General features: G+C 41.8%; 4 protein-coding genes across 5 annotated transcripts; 2 read left to right on the plus strand and 2 right to left on the minus strand.

Moving 5' to 3' along the window:
• The first annotated feature begins 35 nt into the window (after positions 1-35).
• Positions 36-6,506, plus strand: LOC148429600 (UDP-glycosyltransferase 3A1-like). 2 transcript variants are annotated; one of them, XM_088422955.1, is made up of 11 exons: positions 36-369; positions 461-562; positions 2,701-2,802; positions 2,883-3,003; positions 3,110-3,273; positions 3,360-3,524; positions 4,111-4,319; positions 4,996-5,141; positions 5,216-5,301; positions 5,496-5,715; positions 5,874-6,506. In XM_088422955.1, exons 2-11 carry the CDS (start codon positions 481-483, stop codon positions 6,139-6,141), a joined length of 1,563 nt encoding a protein of 520 aa, XP_088279081.1. In that variant the 5' UTR covers positions 36-369; positions 461-480; the 3' UTR covers positions 6,142-6,506. The 2 variants fall into 2 exon arrangements, with proteins under 2 accessions (XP_088279081.1, XP_088279089.1); XM_088422963.1 differs by having other exon boundaries at positions 88-155; positions 417-562.
• Positions 6,507-10,616: 4,110 nt separating this feature from the next.
• Positions 10,617-13,460, plus strand: pdxp (pyridoxal (pyridoxine, vitamin B6) phosphatase). Its single transcript, XM_088409794.1, has 2 exons — positions 10,617-11,404; positions 12,390-13,460. Exons 1-2 carry the CDS (start codon positions 10,807-10,809, stop codon positions 12,728-12,730), a joined length of 939 nt encoding a protein of 312 aa, XP_088265920.1. The 5' UTR covers positions 10,617-10,806; the 3' UTR covers positions 12,731-13,460.
• A 53-nt stretch (positions 13,461-13,513) lies between these two features.
• Positions 13,514-16,070, minus strand: kgd4 (alpha-ketoglutarate dehydrogenase subunit 4). Its single transcript, XM_088409807.1, has 5 exons — positions 15,820-16,070; positions 15,533-15,697; positions 14,482-14,545; positions 13,986-14,191; positions 13,514-13,897 (listed from the first exon to the last, which is right to left on the minus strand). Exons 2-5 carry the CDS (start codon positions 15,584-15,586, stop codon positions 13,880-13,882), a joined length of 342 nt encoding a protein of 113 aa, XP_088265933.1. The 5' UTR covers positions 15,587-15,697; positions 15,820-16,070; the 3' UTR covers positions 13,514-13,879.
• A 1,015-nt stretch (positions 16,071-17,085) lies between these two features.
• Positions 17,086-22,478, minus strand: LOC148429603 (betaine--homocysteine S-methyltransferase 1-like). Its single transcript, XM_088409781.1, has 8 exons — positions 22,350-22,478; positions 21,661-21,793; positions 20,905-21,017; positions 20,642-20,833; positions 20,418-20,565; positions 19,026-19,208; positions 18,736-18,964; positions 17,086-17,530 (listed from the first exon to the last, which is right to left on the minus strand). Exons 1-8 carry the CDS (start codon positions 22,362-22,364, stop codon positions 17,353-17,355), a joined length of 1,191 nt encoding a protein of 396 aa, XP_088265907.1. The 5' UTR covers positions 22,365-22,478; the 3' UTR covers positions 17,086-17,352.
• Between the last annotated feature and the right edge of the window lie 554 nt (positions 22,479-23,032).

Below are 23,032 nucleotides of genomic sequence, written 5' to 3' on the forward strand. Positions count from 1 at the left end.
CTCCTCCTGGTCCCTCCCTTTCATTAACACTGCAGGTCCAATGCTGGTAGAAATGTGAGCGTCTGACTTTTAGAAGAAAAACGGACAGGCTATGTTATGTGGACAGAACCACGCATAGAGACTGGCTCCTGAATGATAAGGATCACCGCCTAAAGGTCGGAACTTTTCCGTTAGTTTACATTGACAGCCAAGCAAAGTGACTCTCAGATATTGTGGTCGGGCGCCTTCTCCCTTTTATCAACTTGACCCTGAATGTAATGTTCTCTTTTTTTCTAGCTTTTTTTTTTCCTCATTATTTGGACTCCTTTTGCTTAGAATTGCCGTCCCGTTATAATTCCGCCTGCTAGAGTCAACCGTCATAATTTTACTGTGAGTTTTACAAGGCAGACACTCAAACAAAAAGGCTTTCATTACAGTTTATTTTTGAACTGGAAGACTATTTACGGGACTTTGGCTCCAGATCAGGGTGGCACCAACGACATGGGGCTAGTGATTTGGATGTGCTGGCTGCTGGCTCTCCCACTGCTGCAGTCTGCCAAGATTCTGACAGTCTGTCTAATTGGTGAGTAGGAGAGCAGACATTGTCATGCTTTTTTTCTTCCCCCGTTTTTTTCTTAACTAGGCACTAAAAACAGAAGAAAATGACTCAGGAAATTATATTATATATATTTTTTTTGGGGGGGGGGGTAAAGGGTGTAGGTGTTTTTAATGATTAAATGCACCCTTATCTCTTCTCTGTGTCAGCTTTCAGATAATAGTCTCTGAATCTTTGTGTAATGTTGCAGGTCACATTGATTTGTTTTGCTGTTTAAAATTTAGGGAAATAACTCGACATTAAGCTCGACATTTTGTAATTGGACTTTTCTATTCTTATCTTGAGGGCCGGCTCGCCCATTAGGTGAGATTATATTAGGTGAGGCAGATGCTAAGGGGCACCGGACACCAGGGAGAACCAAAACGTGTGAAGGGGGCATTAGTATGAAGTTGCTCTTTTTAGTTTGTGCATTTCAATGTTGCGACAAATCACTCGCATGATCCTTGACAGTAAGGAAACCATTTCAGATAAATATTCAATTTTAATTTTATACTTTAAATTGTGTGACATCCTATTAAAGACAATGTTAAACCTTCATCTTCTCTTGTAAGCATTATGTAAATTGTCGATTGGGTGGGGGGGCGCCATGGGCTCTATTTACTAGATATGTTGGAGATATTTACTAATAAATCATCTTTTGATCAGAACATTAATTCAAGGGCCCCAATTACATATTTGCCGTAGTACTTAACAATTAGACAATCTAATATTCCATTGATATAAAACATAACTGAATGTCAAATTTGCTTTCTAAGCAAAGATCTGATGTGCAGTCATTAAATCATTCAACTTTTGATTATTGATGTATAATTGGTAAATATGTTAAATAAATGGAAAGAATAAACAGTAGAAAACTTCTGAAATATTATTTCATCTTCAAAATAAAAACCATTTTGATTAAGATTTGCTTTTATAATTTCCTAATTAGCGACGATAATAGATTGGGCTCCAAAGGATTAATTAAAAATGGCTTCTTACCATGCCCTAATGCCTTCCTTCTTCAACTAAAATCATCACAATTTCTTTTAGAAGTGTTCAATTAAAGAGCAAAGTATTCCTCCCCAACTTGGCCTAAGTTTGGGGAACCAGGAAACATGGCTGGCAAAAAGAGAAGCCGAAGCCCTGAAGCATTTTCCTTTTGATTAACAAGATAAAAAAAAGATAAGTGTTGCAGTTACTGAGTATATATTATAGCTTTGCTATATGAGTAATAGCAGGCATTGGTTTAATATTGAGTTTGTGAAGCGGTGTGTTTCGCATCTTACTCTAAGCTATTTTGTTTCAGTCGAGTAATCATTTTTAAGGTTGCCTTTTTCAAAATTGGTGAATTTTGTTGTTGTAATCAAGATTTTTAGTTGACGCCAGTCCTGACTGGTATTTTAAGCTCATATGAAACATTACATCATTACATCACTTAGACACAGTGCTTGCATTCTATCAGTGCGTTAAACCACCAATCACACCTGCCACGGCCTGTCATCCTACTTGACGATAGCTTCTTATTAAAAAGAAGTCTAGTCTAAATCAAAAAGTTCCATGCACCCACACCAGTTGGGCCAAACATGGTGATCTGATCAATATTACGTTGCAGTGCCATATGAATTGAGTAGAAAACACAGTATTTATCCATTCCAGTCAGCCACTTGCCGTCGACAGAAAATGGCACCGCAGTTGCTCGGAATCAGTGTGCATATGTCACAGAGCCAAATCTAAAAACACGTAAGCTTTGACTGTCGTTACCTGAGCCCTTATCATGTCATTTGTGCGGCAATGTGGTGGCTCCTGAGATGGATAAATATTGGTGCGTTTGGCTGTTTTATACTGTACATGTTCTACCGTTCCAAATTGAATCAGAATGCCGTGTTCACTAGCGGTGCCTAGAAAAACGTTAAAAGGATCTTTAACTTGATATCCCCTTTAAGACTTTTAAACATGTTCGCGTGTGAATGCTCTTTACATGTACAGCATGCTCCCTGCCACTGACTGGTAACCTGTACTGAGATGGGATGGATTCCATTTTCCTTCTTAGATGTACCTAACGGAGCGGCCCATGAGTTTGGCTCTAGTAGCCCAGTTGCTGGTTGTCAATGCCGTCTTTCTTGCAGGAGGAAGCCACTACTTGTTATTTGACGAGATCTCCCATAACTTTCACCTGCACGGCCACGAGGTCCGAATGCTCCTGCAGCTGGGCAACCCGCTCATTACAGGTAATGTTTGGGATTGTTGTGTTATCTTCCTTCAACAGGACTTTGTATGATCCTCTTTAATGTAAACCCGCATCTGTCAGGTTTGTCCTATGCTCCCCGCAATGGCAGCTACCAAACCAGCACCTGGTCCCTAGGAGAGGATTACATTAAACAATACAACGGCTGGTTCTTGGAACAACAAGCGCAGTTTTTACTGGGCCGGTATCACACTTTTGATATCCTTTTCCATTCATTGTATGAGTGTTAGACATGGGCCACGCATACATTACAGCTATGATTTGAAGTCAAACCAATTTTCTTCCCACAGGGACAGCTTTAGTGGCTTTTTGAATTTCATGGGCCACCTTTCTTATCAGTGTGACAAGCTCCTAGGGGACAGCAGTCAAATATCATTCCTCCAGAAGGAGCAATATGACATCGCTATCCTAGATGCTTTTAACCCCTGCTCCTTCATCTTTGCACACAAACTTGGTACTTGCTGTCGCTCAGTGTATCGATCAAATAAAGCTGGTAGAGACTCTGAAAATTGCACTCCACACCCGTTTTACCTCGTGCAGGTGTCCCCTACATCGCCTTCTATCCAGGCTCTCTGAACGGCCCTCTGTCCATTGCCGTACCCAGCTCCATTTCCTCAGTGCCGGCCTTCAGCTCCCAGTTGTCAGATCGCATGGATCTCTGGGGTCGTGGGAAGAACTTCATCTTCTATCTCCTGGGTGCTGTAGGTAAGGGCAATTATCTCTACGGCCTCATCATATTGCAGTGAACCCTCAGAAGTCAAACATACACTGCGGAATACTGGTCATGTAACATAAAAATATGTTGTCTTGACATCATAAAATGTTACCGTAACAATTGCGCAGGTCATGTTTTAAAGAAGAAATGTTAAGTGTAGCTTTCTTTTAAATGAACCGTAAACAAATATTTAGGTCTCTGAATTGCTTTCCCACCCAATGAGGGTTAAATTAAGCGAGCGAATAAATCTTAATTGGATCGATGTCACATCTGACACACTGTCACATGTCAGCTGCCAAAATGTAAATAGCAGTACATCGAGTGTTGTTGTTTCTGATTCAGTAAGTGAAATTTGAGTGGGTGCGCGTTCTGTTTGAAAATACTTGTCCTGCATACACCACATACAGTACATGGATCGGCACTTTCCAGGACTGGAGGAGAAATATGATGATGCTTTGTACAAACTTTGTGGCATTTTAATTTTGAGGTTTCACTGTACACCTTCCACTTTTTTGATATAAAAATGCTGCAAAATGTTCTAACAACTCCCTAAAATTGTCTACTTCTCATGGAAAGGTCAGAAAATTGTCTGGTCCATTTTCAAGGACGTAGCCGAGCGCCACCTGGCCTCAGGCTCCCCCCTCGGTGGCTTGGACGAGTTCCACCAGAAGGCTGAACTCTGGGCCTTCAACACCGACTTTTCCCTGGAGTTCCCGCAGCCTCTTCTGCCCGCCACCGTGTTGATGGGGGGGCTCCTCAATAAACCTGCCGAGCCTCTGGAACAGGTCAGTGCTCTTCATAATAATGCATTTTGATGTGTAGCTTATTATGTAAATGGACTTTGTTTTTGAAGATTTTTATACAAATAGTCATGTCTCTGGAGGAATTGTTTATACTGTACTTAAATTAGTCAGTAGTGCTGCATTTATTTCCGTTGTACGCACAGAATAATTTTAGCTAGCAGCGATAGCTTTTGAAAGGTTCCTCTTAACATACTAAATAAATAGATTGTGAAGTTGAGGACTCAGATGCGGTGAGGCGGGGGTGCTGTTTTGCCACATTACACACATTACAACAGGGGTCATCAACCTTTTTGAAAATGAGAGCTATACTTCTTGGGTACAGATAATGGGAAGCGCTACCGCCTTTCAGTTTGATACACACTTCTGAAACCGCTGACACAATTAATTATCTTTATCAGTTTAATAATGCTATATGAAGATTCTGATCATGTTTAGTATTTCTCACAAATCTTCCCAGTGAAGCAAACGGATATGCATCAATGCCACACTTGATTTCTATAAATGTCCGCAAATGTTGACAGTTGATCTTTTTTACAACATTCCTAGGAAATACAAATGACCCATCACTGTCGAAGAAGGGATGTTTTCAACTATGACAAAAATGCACTCCATGTCTACATTAACTCGGTCAAACAAGGTTTATCTGTGTAACCGGCAGGGTCTTGACTCCTGGATCTCCAATTTTGGAGAGTCAGGTTTCATCATCGTGACCCTGGGATCGATGGTCTCTTCTGTGTCTGTGGATCGACTTCTGATGGAGCTGGTGGATGGCTTCTCCATGATCTCCCAAGGCGTAATGTGGAGGTACAGGCAGGTCACCGTCGGTGCACTTACACAAAAGCTGTGTTTTTGATCTTGATGCTTCTTTTTGCATTCAGGTATGACCGTGAGCGCTGGCCGCCTCAACTGAGCAAACCTTCCAATCTCCTACTGGTGGACTGGCTGCCTCTCAATGACTTGCTTGGTGTTCATCCACTTCATTTTATCTTGCATAATACTTGATAGTTTGTGTACAAAATCACTTTTAATTGACACTGGTAGTGGTGCGCATTGGTGTAGAACTGGATCAAATCACAAACACGTTATATTAGATGTTAATATGCATTGTTTTGATTTGAAAATTTGAGTTCGATCCAATTAATTTTCATTTCTTCCAAGGACATGACAAGGTGCGCCTCTTCATCACCCACGGAGGTCAGAACAGTCTTCTTCAGGCGGTGTATCACGCCGTCCCCGTTCTGGGTATCCCCCTGTTTGGAGATCAATTTGACAACGTGGTGAGGGCTGAAGCAAAGGGCCTGGGCCTTGCCATCAGTCCTACGCGGATCACCGGCAAGCTGCTTAACGCCACCATCCAAAGTGTCATAAGAAATGTCAGGTGCATTCATAAATTTGCAAGCTAACAATTTTATGAAAAAAAAAAAAGAAAAACAGATAATTTGAACAAATCTGACAAGAGTCTTGATAAGGTAAACGCCGATGTAGCGATATCTGTGTTCCATTAATTTTTTGCGTGATTCCTCCCCAACTCTCAAGGTTTAAATCGGCAGCTTTGTCGCTCAGCCGCATCCACAGATCGCACCCTGTGCCTCCTGCGCTTCGACTTGTGCAGTGGGTGGAGCACATCCTTCACAGCGGAGGGGGCGCTCATCTGAGGCCGGCCTCACTGCAGCAGCCGTGGTACCAGAGATGCCTGCTGGACCTGCTCCTCCTCATCCTGATGAGTTTTGCTGGAGCTGTCCTTTTCTGCTGGATTTTTTGCAAGAGCAAGTCTAGCAAAGGCGATGACAAGAAAACGCAATAGTTGAACTCCTTCGGTATCCTGCGTTAGTGAGTCTGGTGCCTCGCTTAAGGGAACCTAAGCCTTTTGATCATTGTGGCACACTTCTTCACTGCAACCACAGGATTGAATTTGTGTTGAAAGAAAGACAGTAGCATTCATGTTAAAGATATTTGCATCACCAAAAGTCTTGAAAGGACATTTCTTCGTAAAATGATTCAAATTCTTAGTGGAACTTCAAACATTTAACATCACATCAAACTATCAAGTAAATCATTTTACTTTCTAGTCTTTTGACTTTCATTTCATTTTCTTTGTATTCTTACCATTGTTCCCGTAAATACTTTATGTGTATATGTGATGGAAAACTAACTCCCTGTTTTAAAATACTTATGATTCATTCATATGTTGTAATATTATTCTCTTTGTGTGTGTGTGTGTGTGTGTGTGTGTGTGTGGCACTAATTAACTTTGATGAACTTTAAACGACCCTATGGCAGCACTTCTCAATTCTATTTTGCCAAGCCCCCCACTCAGAGAGAGAACCCCCTCACTCGACACACTAACTATAAATAAGATTAGTATTTATAAACATTCTATAAGTATACCTAAACCTGTATCCGTTTTAACATTAACAAAAGAAAAAAACAACATAAATCATCTTTTAACAACAGTTAATGATTTTTTACAGCATTTATTTGAGTTAAAGCTTAGTCTAAAACAACAAAAGAATCAAGTTCATCAAAGTGCCTGAAACAAACAAAAAAAGTGATGAAAACTCTTATTTATAATAAAAACAAATCCTTTTCCCTGGGGTCACCCCCCTGCATCACCTCACGCCCCTCAGGAAGGCATGCCCCCACAATTTAAGAAGCACTGCCCTATGTGAACATCATATTGTACATATACTGTATATAAATACAGTATACAGTATGTATAAGTGTATGTGTGTGCATTGGTGAGTGCACTGCTTCGTATTCCAAAACCACCAAGCTGCTTTGACCTGTAGGTGGTGGTGTGTGTGTGTGTGTGTGTGTGTGTGTGTGTGTGTGTGGGGGGGGGGCATGCCAACACACTTTTTGCCCACATAAACCCACCAGCGTGCACCATTATTTGTGTGTTTGTGCAAATGGAAATGCGTGCATGTGACTAATCCATATGGCCTCCAGGCTCTTCTTTTCGCACCCACACGTGCAGGCTTCAACTTTGACCCCTGCAACCTCCCCTGCTTGTTGGCACAGTCTGCTTCCCACTCCTACACAAGGCTCAGCAATGTTCACGGTCAGCGCTCACTCCGCAGTGGCGAGCAGAAAAGGTCCTGGAAGACCTCTCCCCTCCCCTCCCACTGCCCTTCTTCCCACCCCTTACATCTGTGTTGGGGGGAGGGGGGGTGGGTAAATTAGCAAGGAAAGAATGACCAATTAGAATGGCATGTTCTCTCTCTCCCTCCATTCAGCTGTCCAATCCTTCATGCCATCTCTTCCTTTCATTTGTCTGGCAGTTGCAGGTGCCAGTATGTCTTCCCCTGCCTCGCACGCAATCCCAAGTGGGCCGGGCAAAATGGGCCCAAGCATAATATAACAGCAAGCGGGGGGACAGATAATAATGGCAAAGGAGAAAAAAAACAAAAGATGAAACGGCAATGAAGCAGAAGAGGAATGAAAGAAAACAAATTAGACAAGAGGAGGGGAAGAATCTGACAAGCTGTTGGCACGAAATGTCAAAGAAGCAAAACGCTACAACTCACGCGATAAAGCAACACATTCACACGTCTTCTGCTGCTTCACACATGCACTCATTTTGCTAATGTGCAGTGGTTTATTCCCTGAACTCCTTGTTTAGTCCACAAAAGTTAAATGTCAAAAATTGGCCCACCTCAGAAAAGTGTCGTTAGCAACCTTAAAATTTTTGAATGACACTATTTAATAAATTAAGGCTTCAGAATCAAGCTGTTATCTCATCTCTCAATCATTTTAGGCGTGCCCTCTGACTGCGTGAAACCACACCGCGCTGAAAATTAGATGCTACTTAATTGAGCATCTTTCTTGTACTTACACATCCATACGTGTTAGAATCATGTCAATAAAGCCTCTTAAAGCTTTCGTTGGCTGGACTATATCTCTCCGGGCTTGTTGCGGGGCCTTCCCCGCAGAGAAAAAGGCGCTAGCCTCCGACTAGCTCGTAAGCTAAGTGACGATAGCCTTTTCCGCAGCATTACTTCTTCGCTTAAGAATTTGAATAACACTGAGTTGTTCTGTTAATTGTGACATTGTATGTGGACTGTGGACATCCATTATCTAGCGAAATAGATAACTGTACATCTCAATTGCACCAGATAGCTAAGCACTAAAACAAATAAGGGAGCTTATGTTTTCTTGGTTGGAAAAATGGTGTCTCATGTCTGAACAGCTAAGTGCATAAATAGGCCCCGTTTAATCCATTATGCATATCACTAAGTTTCTAACTGTAATACAGTCCAAACATTTTATTATGACTATTTCGTAAGACAGTTCACTATTCAATATTCAGTATGAGTAGTTCATATTTAACCAAAAGTTGTCAAATTTCTACTTCAGCTGAAATTTTGCAGAAGCTATACTGTGGCGCGGGTGGCTCGGTGGCGCAGTGAATAGTTCACAGTTCAAAGGTCTCGGTTCAAATCCACCTGGCTCCGGCCTTCCTGTGTGGAGTTTGCATGTTCTCCCTGAGCCTGCGTGGGTTCTCTCCGGGCACTCTGGCTTCCTCCCACTCCCCAACAACATGCATGGCAGGTGAATTGGACATATTAAAGTGTGATTGGTCGTTTGTCTCTTGTGTGCCCTGCGATTGGTTGGCAACCAGTTCAGGGTGTCCCCTGCCTACAGCCCGAAGCCAGTTGAGATAGGTGCCAGCAAGCCTGCGACCCCCCTGTCGGGATAAGCGGCTATAGAAAATGGATGGATGGATATGGCGCATTATTCTGTAGTGAGAGGTCATCTGGTGTAGTCCAAGGAAAAAATTATTTGAATTTCACTTACATGTTCTGGAATGGATTGCATTATTTATTTACAACAAATAGTGTGTACCTGATCATCTATCTATGCTAGAAAGTAATATTGAAAGGCAGAACAATGAAATCCTCTTACACTATATGGCAGGAGGTACAACGTAAACCCCCTGTTGCCATTCATACTAAAGGTTGGAATTTGTGAGTAAAGTGAGCATTTTTTACATTTTGTGTCATTTTGTTTGATGGGGCAGGAGATGAAACACAACTGTAGTAGACCTGCAGTGTGTTTAGGTGGATTCACAGATTAACGTTAGCAAGAAGCATTTTCTTCTCTTATTGGAACTTCACAATTGATGTAGAGTCGGTATGAGCATTAAGGCTTGAATGCTCACCAATACGGATACAAAGCACCAAGTAATAATACTTATACTATAATACTGCAGTACAGATACATTTCATTACAAATGTCAGTTCCCACAAAGACAGATATCGGCCACTGTCTAGCAGCAACTAGTGGCAAGGTCAATGTCACTTTTTTTTTTTTTTTAATCCTTATGTATCAATGGCTGATATTGACATCCTGAGTACCTGAGAACTTGAAATAAGGCCAATTCAGGGCCGAGACTGATACGTGTTACCGAAACTCTCCCACCCCAATGAACAATACAGTGTAGATAAGCAGTAGTAAATAAGAGTGAATTGTTCAGACAAAACTTAAAGCAATTCGTTTTGTTTAAATCCTTAACCCATCTACAATTGCTATTTTACTCATACTTTTTCCAAGAGCCAATCCCCATTTCTGGTGCTATAGCGTCATCTAACGGTATGGATTAGAATGTGTGCCCCTGGTAAATGAGTACAATCTCAGGATATTTAATTTTTGGAAGAAAAAATAAATAATGGAGGTGGATTTAAAAACATAATCATGTTACTTCAAGCAATTACGGTATGTATTTACTGTATTGATTAAAAATTAGTTTTGCGCCACTTAGTGGGTTTCAGTATAGGTGGACCGGCCTGGACGTGGCTGACGTTCGCTACTGATACGATCTTATTTTTTATTTTTTTTCCTAAGTGATATTTTTACAACCCCGTATTATATGATGTTACTGATTATGTTAAGTCCCAGGAAGACATTTATGTTGAGTGTTTTGTCATCTGAAATATTCGTTCACTTTTTCCTGGCGACGCTTTACACATCGGAAAGACGTACTGTATTCACTGTTGATTTTGTGGACTCCGACTTGACCTTTTAATGGTACCTTTTAATTTTTTAATTAAAAAAATCCATACAAAAAAGCTCCATTTTAGTTTTTGAAATATACACCATATAATATTTCAGAAAATTCCTCTAGCTCTTTCTTGCTGTGCGTTGTAATTTGAATTGTTCCTTGGATGTGTTTTGTCATAAAAAAAAATGAACATTTGCGACGAACGTCCTGGTGTTGTAGTACGTCCCTGATTGGTCAAAACGCCACCGCAATGCGATTGGTCGGAGTTTGACCGGGCGGGCGTGGCTACACGTCAAGCAACCTCCAGTGGCTGGAAGACGGTACGTAACATCAGTGAGGTCCTCTCCGCAATGTGATTGAACAGGCTGCGGAATCTGCCTCCCAGTCAAACACATTATTATGGTCCAGCTCCTAACGCGACGGCGCTCTTGGAGGTGAAACACGGCAGAGGCCGAGGACATCTCCGCCATGGCGGCCACCTTTGGCTTCAAAGCCTGCCGGAAAATTGGCGGTACGCAGATACGAGGTCTCCTGGAGGCGAAGGATTTCTTCCTGTTTGACTGCGATGGGGTCCTGTGGCACGGCGAGAAGGCCGTGGCGGGCGCGGCCCAGGTGGTCAACTCGCTCATGAGGCAGGGCAAAAACGTCGTGTTCGTCACCAACAACTCGACCAGGCCGCGCGAGAAGTACGTCCACAAATTCTACCGACTGGGCTTCACCGCCGTCGCTCTGGAGCACATCTTCAGCTCGTCCTACTGCTCGGCCCTCTACCTGCGGGACGTGGCCAAACTCCGAGGCCAGGTGTTCGTCGTTGGCTGCGACGGGCTCCGGGACGAGCTCCGCGAGGCGGGAATCCCCTGCGTGGAGGAGGCGGACGAGCCGGGCGCCACCATTTACGACTGCGCCCTGGCCGCGGACGTGAAGGCGGTGCTGGTGGGTCACGACGACAAACTGACTTTCCTCAAGCTGGCCAAGGCGTCGTGCTACTTGAAGGACCCGAACTGTTTGTTTCTGGCCACCGACAACGACCCCTGGCACCCGCTGTCGAGCGGAAGGATACTGCCAGGTACGAAGGTGGTGCTCCGGTCACACGCACAAGGAGGCAGTTTACTAATATCGAAACTAAATGATTATACGCTAACTTAGTGCCACAGTTTATTGCACTTATCTGGGTCTCAAAGGGGCACTGTGTAAGATTTAGATCGTTTTTCATTAAAAAGGAATCAATTAAAAACCTATACATTTCAAAAAGTTTCAAATAGATGTGTTAACGCCCACCAGTATGTTTTAAATATAATCGTAGGTCTAGTTATCATTCAGTTATATTACATGGGGAACTAGGAATGGGAGATATATTAAGATATTGGCGTGTGCAAAGTCAGTCGAGAATAGAATGGTATAGAAAAATTCAAATAATTTCATGTAATTTTAAATTTACTCTGTTGAATCTAGTGCCATATAATGGTGAAATAAGAAAATGCCCTGCTTTTGAAGCACGCACACTACGGTGTCTCAGAGACCTCACTTTGCAGGCCTTTTAACCACTACACTTGCAAAAATCCTTTGACAGGCGGGACTTATTTATTATAATTGTAGTTTACTAGCATTAGGATTCTGTAAAATATTAACGTTGATCAAGTGATAGAGCATGCATTTGACATATTATTGAATATTGTAAACTTTTTTTTTCCGCTACAGATCTTCTTACTTTCCCATTAAGGACAAGGCCATTTTGGAATAAGTAGGTGTTTTGGGGGAAAATTTGTGTATCAAAAGTACAAACGATATTGGTACTGTACTTGGTATCAGTGATTACCAGAGCTGAGTGTGTGTACCGGTATCGGTTTGAAAAAAGTAATGTCGAACATCCTTATTGAACAAAAACACACAAGTGCAGTTTTACACTAAGGGCGAGGGCCACATCTGACACCAAGTGTCTCAATTTAGCGCCCGGTCGTTTCATTGGGATTCCCGTACCTCAGCTGACTCATTCAGAGAGTCCAATTTTTAAGTTCCATTTTCATCCATCCTAGTTTTGTTTTCTTCTGTAGGTTCGGGTTCCCTCATGGCAGCCCTGGAGGTTGCGTCAGGCCGCAAGGCCACGGTGATCGGCAAGCCCAGTCGCTACATGTTTGAGTGCATCTGCAGCCAGTTCCCGGGGATGGACCCAGCGCAGTGCCTAATGGTGGGCGACCGCCTGGAGACCGACATGCTGTTTGGCTCCAATTGCGGCCTTGACACCATGCTCACCCTCACTGGGGTGTCCCAGATGGAGGACGCCCACCAGTATGGGAATAACGAGGTGTACCAGAACTTGGTGCCGGACTACGTGGTGGACACCATCGCTGACTTCTTGCCTGCGTTTGAGGAGGTGGAAGAGCAGAGCAACTGATCAGTACTTTGTTTCTATTGGTAGAATACAAAGTCCTCCTGAAAATAGCAAAAAAAAAAAAAACGCGAGTAAAACTGTTATCCCAAAAGTTCAATGTCAATTCAAACTCATTTCAGAATCGCCTTACATTTCAGAAAAACCCTTATACATTACGAACAAAAAAGTACTTTTTTTTTTTTTTTTGTTAATGCTAAGTCGAGGTTGTTCAGGACTGTGTCCCTTTGAGGATTTTGCTGCCACCCTGTGGCAATTAAGGGTATTTTAGAAAGTGAACAAATACCGAACTTGAGAAAGTGACGAAAAAATGCATGAGAGAAAAATTCTCGACTGAACTATTGTAATTTCAAGCATACCTCAGTGTTAAAGTGTTGTGGCATTTGTGATATTAAGTGTTTCACAGTTTAATTTGCACCTCATTCGAAAACTTGCACGCCTGATACTGGGTCTTTTTTTTTTTTTTAATTCTTTGTAACCTTTCCAAACTGAAAAGACAAACATCACAACAGCAAATAGCATACAGCTTTTCTCCTGACACTCTGCCAGTCACGTGTGCCAATTTGATAATGTATGCAGTAAGGCCACTTTTGAGGAATGTTTTTTTCTTTTTTTTAAACGCTTTTACCCTGTTATAAAGCTTGCCACATGAGTGTGAAGGCTCATATTACAATCGTGAATATTCAGTGTTAGCATAGAGAGCATGTTGGCAACAATAAACTGCATTTATGCTAAATATATTGTTTGCCTTTTTTGCATCTAATACATCACAAACTCTGGAACACAACAGCATAGAAGAGTGCTTTAATGACTTGAATGCAGCATTGGAACAAACACCAATCGACTGTTACTCGTGATAAACACAGGCCATGGAAGCTGGAAGAACTCTAGCCTCATGCCATACAAGTTAGTCAACAGATGGAAACAGCAGCAGTCCGGTGCAAGATATTGATGCAAGCGAACATCCAGTGTTCATTAGAAATGTCCTTAATAATGTCATCAAAACAAAGATAAGTAATAAAAATATGTACATTATGAGAAGATTTGTGTAGTACTTTATTCTAAATTGTGTCTTGTGGCTTCAGGTTTCTTTGTGCCCAGAGCAGCAATGATGACCTCCATAGATAAAGATTCTGGTTGCAGTCATGTGACCCATTACTCTGGTCCACCACGCTGGAACGACAAAATATACTTTATTACCGAAAATACACTGTTACTGTTATAGTCACCACTGGTCATATTTAACAAAGCACTTGTTTACCTGAATGTATTCCATCTCTTCTACCACCAGCGGTCTCCGGCGATACCTTGCAGGGAGCAGATGAACAGACGCCAAGGTGTCGGGTGTGCCCGGGATGGGCGGTAAAGTTACGCGACTTGGTACATGCGGCGACGCTGAAGCTGACACTAAACTGGGGCTGTTGGGTTGTGGGATGTCAACTACGAATGTTTTCAAAGCCTCTTGGGCTGGAGGAGGAAGAAAACAAGACAAAAATTATAATGTGTATTAAATAAACAATCAAAGTTTTTTTTTTTTAATTTTCTTTTAAAAGTGTAATGTAGTAACTTTCAATTTTTTGCCCCAATAAAATATTTTAATACAAGTGAACGTACTTTGACAGTAATTCTTTGTCTCACCACTAGAAGGCGCCTGCACTAGTACTACACGTAATCACTGGGCTGCATTTTTACCAAATAGTCCCGTTTTGGGTGTTCATATTACATTATACTATGATAAAAAACTCAACGCCACTCACCATTGGGTTTAGGGATGCCTTGTCTGCTTGGAAACTTAATCATTGGAGCATGAGGCCGCACAGCCTGAGGGAAACAAACACACGGGAAAAAGGTCTATTCAAATGATAATACTGCTTACTGTCGTCCTATTTATTACATTAGATTAATGGGTATTGCCAGAATGGTGGGTCAGTGGAGCATTAATAGCACGTCCGCCTCACAGTTCAAAGCTCCTAGTTTAAATCCACCCGGCTCCGGCCTTCATGTGTGGAGTTTGCATGTTCTTCCAGGGCCTGCGTGGGTTCTCTCTGGGCACTCCGGCTTCCTCCCACACTCCGAAAACATGCATGGCAGGTGACTTGGATATACTAAATTGTCCTTAGGTGTGATTGGGTGTTGTTTGTCTCTGTGTACCCTGCAATTGGCTGGCAACCAAACCAGTTCAGGGTGTCTCTCGCCTACTCCCCGAAGCCAGCTGGGATAGGCACCAGCAAGCCTGCGACCCTTATGAGGATAAGTGGCTCTAGAAAATGGATGCATGGGTATTGGCAGATTTTTTTTTTCTCTTCTAGAAGGGTCTTTTTGGTTATTATTTCACGATAAATATAAAACATTCAGAAAGGCGAAAAGCCAAGTAATAAGCTAGCTTCACTTTCATTCCGATTATATAAAATAGCACATTTGCAAGTGTACTATTTACAGTGGAACAAATAACGTCCCAAAACCAACATTTTAGGAAAAACCACAGTCGTACAGTCCACATTCAACTGTTTAAGCTAATAGCAGCCTCTTGAGCACGCCTATAAGACGCCTGCATTGAGAAGGAATTTTGGTTTAATGCACGTATTTATTAAATGCCCAAAAGGGTTATCTGCTGCTGTTTCAACGAGAGAAATCGACAATTATGACGCCGAAAAACAAGGACATCAACAAGGGTACGACCAGCTTTGTCGCCGAAGGAGGCCTTCATTCCTGAATTCGTTAACAGTTCCTGTCATATTATCGCTTTCAAACTTTACGCGACTATGGCCAGTAAAATAACCGGAAACGTAAAGTTGTTAGAGACGTTACCTGAATAACTCTAGCCGTGGGAGCAGCCATTTTGGAGCTGACTTTGCTCCCCATGACGACCTCAGCACTATCACTTCCGGGTTGAAAGGTAATGGCGCGTCTTCTTACACGCCACGAGATGGCGCCGCCCACAACACGCAGTGGCGTCTCTCAAGGTCCTTGGACCTGGAGTGAGTTGACGAGCCCACATCACATAAAGCAAATGTGACTTACGTCATTATGTATGGGCGCTTTAAAAATAATCAGACATAATTCTCACTCCAACCCGACCCCAAACGCTACGTTACCTATCAAGCAAGCAGCAATCTTCGCGCCATCGCAGTAGAGCTGATTAGAATCCTACCAAATAGGCTCACGAAAATACAGCCAAATTAAATCAAAGACCTAAATCCGCCAGACACCCTGTATTAACAAGAGTACTAACCCATCCGGGTAAATATGTTAAATGGCGCATATGACGTCGGAATTAGAAAGAGATGACAGTATCAGCCACCCTGGTCTGACATAGCTGGGATAATAAGACTGATCTTTTATTTTTACATTACCCAGGAAATAACAAACTTGTCACGTGATACAAGTCGCCCAATAGGCAACAAGTTAAAAAGGCGAGCTACATAAGCGATTTTAAAACTCTTTTTTTATGGTATCAATTGCTAAATGCATTATCTAATGAAGTATGATTTCCAAAACGTTTAAGTAATCATTTCAAAATAATCTTTGAAATTTTTAGGTATTCGCGTGTGTGCGTGTGTGCGTGTGTATCGTGCGGGGCACGTTCGTGTGTGGGGAGTGTGCATGTGCTAGATGTAGTGACGGTCAGTTCTCCCCACAAATTTCAATGAGGGGAATGAGGTCGAGTAGGACTGTCTTTCTTGCCATTGTTTGTCCATGAAGTGCATCTGAACTTTGCGTATTTGTTGCAATGTGACAAAACAAAGTATAAAACAAGTAAATATAAGGGAGGCCTTCATCTCATCTCCCAAATTAGGAATCCTCACAAATTAGGCATGCATTTCCGTGGAAAAGGAGGGGTCTTGTTAGAATAAATCAGACCTCCATTTCTGATGGCAAGGTTTGAGCCTGGGATAGACGATGCTTGAGCAACATCATCGTTGTACATAGGTACTATACAACAGCTGCTGTAGGTTACATGACATTTGCCAGAATATAAACATGTCAGATAGTCCTCACCTATAGTTTGTGCTTCATGATACAAACACACTTCAGGTTTATCTTCATGTTACAGTTTATTGATAGTATGACTGCAAAAAGGGCAGCTATAATTGTAATGTATTAAATTTAACTGTTCAGAGGCAGAGATCAGAAGATTTTGATTATTTTCTGCTAAACAATGGCTGCAGTGAATTTCTTGTCACGTAAATTGGGTGCCTTGTACCTTGTGATGTCTTATGGTCATTCTACAGTATAACTCATGTACAAATACATTCGTGAATGTAATCGATATATTGTATTTCGATTTACATATATTTCCTTTTCTTTTCAATTTATATATTTTTTTCTTTCCATTGTAACAGTCACGACACTGAGTCACATTGCATTAGGTCTCTTTTTATTTTACAAATTGGCCCGTTGTCATGGAAAATAAAAAAAAAGTTCCAATCTTAAAACTGGAGCTGCCACTGTGGCTTTACATAAACTCTACAGAAGTTTACAATCATCAAGTTTCAAGTGAGTATTTGGCCCCCTGTATGGTTAGCCATGGGGAAATGCTGACATTTGCACACACATCATGGTTGGGTTGTGAGTGGCTGTTTACGAGAATTCCTGCACTCAGGTCTGAGGAGGGGCGCTAGTTTAATCTAATGACTTTTTGAGCGATCAAACAGCTCCTTGAGTTGTTGCTTGGATGTGGCTTCTTTCTGCTGCATGAGCTCAGCGTGGCCTTTGGTGACACCCCAGCTGGCCGGAGTGGACAAAGAGGAAGATAGTGGACGGCCAGAGGCCGGCTTCAGGTTCTCCCAGTAGTCGCGACGAGCTCTAAGTTACACAAATAAACATTAAAACTTCACATTTTAAAATAGAGTATTTTGAGATAACGCATGTATCGTGTATGGGAAAGGTACATTGTCTTTTGTTAGAGATATATGGTACTGGCCAAAGGTTTGGACACACCCTCTCAGTCAATTTCCTAAAGTAATGATGGACACTCGTTTTCCTTTAGTCATCTAATTGACGCTTGTCATAATATGAAGTTCAACAGTTGACCAATAGGGTTGTCAGCTGTAAATTAACCTGATTTGAGCACGACACTTAACACTAATTAATCCTGATAAGGCAGACGGTGAAGTGAAAACCATATAACAAAAGACACTGTACATTGTAGACATTGTAGACTCCGCAAACCTAGAACTAGCCCAGTAGCTTTCCTGACCCTGCCTGACAGCAGAGGCGCTACACATTTCAGGTGACCATCTCTTGTAAATCATTGAGAGAAAGCCAACAGTGCAGAGCAACAAGGCAACAATCACGAGTGGCTATTTTGAAGAGACGATAATAAAAATGTTTTCAGCAATTTCACCATTTTTGGTGAGTGCTTCACTTCACATGTGTATTCATTGTTTCGATGTCTTCAGTGAGAATCTACAAAATGAATAGTCAAAAAATTAAAGAAAGCGTTTTCAATCATACGTTTTGTTGAAACCTTTGGTCTGTACAGTACAGTACAGTCCAGTCCAATAAAAGTATACAGTAAAATATGCAGCACTGACACTTAAAATGTAGGCTATTTAAAATGACAAAAAACCAAAAAAAAAACAACCTAATTTCGTCTTACCTTCTCGAATGGAGTCATACCTGATAGAATCCTGTCCTAATCCTACCTAATTGAACCAAATTAAATCAAACAATTTTCGAATCATATGTTGTACAAATATAATTATTAACCGGTAATTTGGAGATTTAATTCCATTTGAATTCCACTTTTGGCCACAACGTGGCAGCACACAAGTGTTCACCATCACCATCACGGTAGGAGAGAATCAGGGCCAATCAGAATTTTTGCTGAAGAGATTAGGAAAATATAATTGAATATTAAAGTCTTAAGTTTTTCAACAACACACCAAACCACCAAAAAGAACACTGTAAAACAATATAATATATTTAATTTCTAATCGTCATAGAGGCCTGTGTCCCTTGTATTAGGTAATTGTACACAAACGTATCCTCAAGTGATTATGGATTACCTGGCTCTGACCCAAGGTTTGGTGTGCATCTCCAGACCGGCACCCCACATGCCGTGTTTCTCCGATCCAGGAGGCAATATTCCCCTCTCGGGCGCCAGCTCCTCAGCCACGGCTCTGATGTGGTACGGCTCGAATCCACAGCAGCCGCCGATGAAGCGGATGCCTGCGTCGAAGGCCTCCCGGGCATACTTGTGCATGTCCCAGCGGGTAAGGATCCTGGGTTCCAGACCTAGACAAAGATATTTGTTCTAGTTGCAATATGTCGAAATTGACTTGAGGTATATGATTACCGAATGGGAATTCTGGCAGGTCGATGAATCCCTGGCAGTTGCAGTCAGGAGTGTGGTAGGCCAGAGGCTGCACCATGTAGTGGGCCTTCAGGCCAGCCTTCTCCACAGCCGCCTTCATCATTTTGACAGTCTTCACACAGGTGAGTGGGTCAAAATGGCAGTTGACACCCACAATCTGGGCACCTACATATGAAGATGCGCACGCATATAAGTTCACAGAATTCCCAGGAAAGCACATTGTAACGGTGATATTTTGTCGTCCATGTAATTCAACCCACAAGAAAAAAGCAATTAACGCATTGTATGGGTGAAAGTCTAACTTGCATTATGGGTAGGAACTTGCATGAAGGGTAGGAAGATGTAGATCTAGATAAAGATGTAGAACCGATTAATTTTGTTATCACCGTCATGCATTTGTCTCAAGGCTTGATTCCAAATTGTCAAGTCCTAATGTATTTTTTCTGACACCAGAATTCTAATCAAAAACTATATATGCCCCAAAATTCACTCATGTGAGATTAATTTTATATCCTGGGCATCTTATTCACAACCCTACCTTTTTTCAAATCAAAACAGTTAAGTCTTGAATCAGGGGCTAGCCAGCTAATTAGGAACTCAAAAGTCAAACAATTTATGGAGCCCAATGATTTTTGTCCTGTTTTTATTTATCTTATTTGCCTTTAGATGCAACTCTTACCTACTTGTTGTATCGTACAAGTGGTCCGACTCAAAGGCGTTTTGGGGTGCATGCCTTTGTCAATGTGATGTTTTAGCCTCAACTTGCAAGCAAAAAGATGTATAGGTGCTGAATGATGAGTTAACTCAAGGTGACATCAACAACTATTCCCCTAGAAAGAAGCTTTAAGCTGTTTATTTGCTCTCTTAAGTTATATTAGCTGCCAAACCTAAAATAAAACTCAGAGAATTACAGGCTACCTATTTAAAATAACCGCACAACTTGGCGTTAGCTAGGCTAACATGCAGAGTAGCAGCTATTGTTGTGGTGTCATAACCTGTTAAACAACAAATATTTGAACAGACACATTGACACAACACTTGTAGACAGACAAGATAACAATGGCATATATTATTGATTCTCTGGTAAAATGGATTAATATTACTTTAGTTTTGCAATTCCATTGGGAAATTCTTCTTGGTGTTTGTCTCTTTGTCTGCATTATACTGCCCCCCTTCGTGACAGAGAAACTGTCAACCTGTCCAGGGTAAGCCCGCCTACTGCCCAAAGGCGGCTGGGATAGGCACCAGCAAGTCAGTGACCCTAGTTTGGATATCCGGCTATAGAAAATTGATGGATGGATGGAAGGAAGTCAAGGCACCACTGTCGCAAATATGGAGTCATCTGTGTTAGTTTTGAAATGAAAGTTTACTAACCAGCCTTGACCAGCCTGACAGCGCACTCTCCAGGTGAGACGCCATGCATGTCGCCTTCCGGCCCGATGCACAGAGAAGCAGCCACGGGTTTTCCTGTCCCCTTCAGCACCTCCACTGCCCACACGGCCTCCTCAACGTGCTCAAAGTACTACAGGAGGGGCCAACCTCAATGCGCGGCTAGGAAATTCAAAAGTGCACACGCACAAACGAGGATTCGCTTCTACCTCGGCAATCAGGAAGTCCACGTTCTTCTTGATGAAAACGTCCAGTTGCTTCTTGAAGATGGCCTTCACGTCAGCCTCACTCTTACAGCTCAGGTAGGACGGCGTCTGGGACACGCCGCCCGCCACCAAGGCGTCACCCTCGTTGGCCACCTCGCGGGCCAGATCGCAGGCGGCCTCGTTGATTTGGGCGCCCTGTGCAAAGAAACACACTACCGTAATGTTGCCATGCAAAAATGTGGCAAAATGGGTTTTACTCAACGTACGGTGTAGGTGAGCTTGTTGCCCCTGTTCTCCAGCTTGTCATCACTGGCGTAGAAGGTGAAGGTCTGCATGACATTGGATCCTGCCCTCAAAAACTCCCTGTGCAGTTGGCGCACTGGAAGTTAAGCAAGGTTATTGTTAACAAAGTCACCAAGACTACATTCGAAAACATTTTCAAGATGATGGATGGAGTGAATGAGTGCTTTTAAAAATAAAAACTAACAAACTACTCTTTATCATATTAAACGATGACTGGTGAAAATGTCCTTCATTTTCAGCTTTATCAATTTTATACCTGAGTTCATGGTGTTAATTTGAAATGTTGTTTTGTTATGACCGTACTTTTCAATCATGAAGAAAAGGGATTTATAGTCATTTAGGAAAGATAGTTTGTTACACGATAACTAGTCATTTTTCTGCGCTAAAAATACTCCATGTACATAAAATACTAAAACAAATAAATATTAAACTAAAACAAAGCATTTGAATGAAAACTAACCAACCTACTCCAAAAACAAATTTTAACTTACTGAATGAAAAATAACCCAAATCAAATTGAAATTAAAAACACACTGTCATGAACAGTCCAAAACTATGACAACTCAGATAGAAAAAAAAACAAACATAAAAAAATAGCATGAAAAAAAAGAACCAGAAAAACAGACATCCAATGCAGGAGTGTCCGACCCCTTAAAAGTTTCAAAACAAGAGCTGCATTAAAAAAAAAAAAGAAATAAAAATGGACTCCCAGCCCTCACCTGCTTCGGGGTGCTCAGCAGCGGCCTCAGGAGTCCAGGGTCCCGCCTTCACGTAACCTCTCTTTTCCAGGGCAAACACGAAGCCGCCATCACCGATCACCACCTCGCCAGCGTTGAGACGCTCCAAAATTCCCTAAGAGAAAGAAACAAATGATGGATGTCAACTTAGCAATGATAATAAACACACATATACGTGTACAGAAAGTACTTTTGTTCTTAAAAATACCTCTGCTGCATTAGTGGAGTCAAAAATAAGCCACTAAGGTGAAAGTTTTGCATCGCAAGTTTTTCTTCCCAGGCAGACTTTGACTTGGAATGATTACTGATGCGTTCCTGTGCACTGAGCCAGAATCAAGATGGTTGAATATTATTCAGAGATCTCACACTTCTCTGTGGAGGTCTGAATCATCCTTTGCAGCTTTTGACCTTAATTTCAATACAAATCCAATCCGCAGAATACTGAATTATCTCTTGGTAAAATGAACAGATTTGCATCATGTTTAATGTAATAACATGAGAAGCTGCTTGGAAGAATTAAAAAATGCAGTGGCATCAATGTTTGGCCAAACACATTTATTTTAACTTAAAATTGAAGGTAGAATTTTTAGAGGTCATTCTCTTTGTGCATTTTTTTGGAACTGTATTAAGATGTCCATTCTGAATATTCTCCATGCAATTCCAGTGCTTACCTTTGCTGGTGCCATATTCCCAGAACTGTGTGGACTCCTGACTGCTCAGACTTTGAGTGGTTGAAACAGACATTAAAATGGGTCGGAGCACATCTTTAAATAAATTGCAACCTGGGGAGGGGTCTAAGTTAGAGACCTTCTGATTGGAAAAACGCAAGTTACACAACTGCACCCCCCACCCACCCACCTACGCCGTTCGAGATGAATGAGTATGTCCACAATTACTGGTTTAGTCCAGATGAGTTACACTTGTTGCTTTGTTTGTGTTTCTCGATGAAAGTGTAAGGTTGCGCACTTGAAACAGTGATAAGATAGCGTCTCAGCAAGCATGCCCAATTAAAGAAATCACATCCCAAGTGATGGCGGCGTTCAATGCTATTAGTTGAGACAGGACATTCTTGGAGAACTTTAAACTCGGTGGGCAATCATTAAACCTGGACTGTTTGCATTGAGTTTTATGTGTTATGTAATGTTACTGCTCGTTGAGCGGATCTGGATCACAAAGTTAGTTTGTCAGTGAAAAACATTGTTTAATGTACAAAAAAATATACACAATCCCACAACAAAATATGTTTGTGAGTCATGTCTGCAGTGGATTTACAATGGATTTACATTCTGGATGTAGTCTGGTCAGTCTTACTCTTTGCATAATCTTGCTCAGTTGTAGATTCTGAAAAAAGAAG

Source organism: Hippichthys cyanospilos, chromosome 1 (genome assembly GCF_059441005.1).
Source record: "Hippichthys cyanospilos isolate Australia breed blue-spotted pipefish chromosome 1, RoL_Hcya_1.0, whole genome shotgun sequence".
NCBI lineage: Eukaryota > Metazoa > Chordata > Actinopteri > Syngnathiformes > Syngnathidae > Hippichthys > Hippichthys cyanospilos.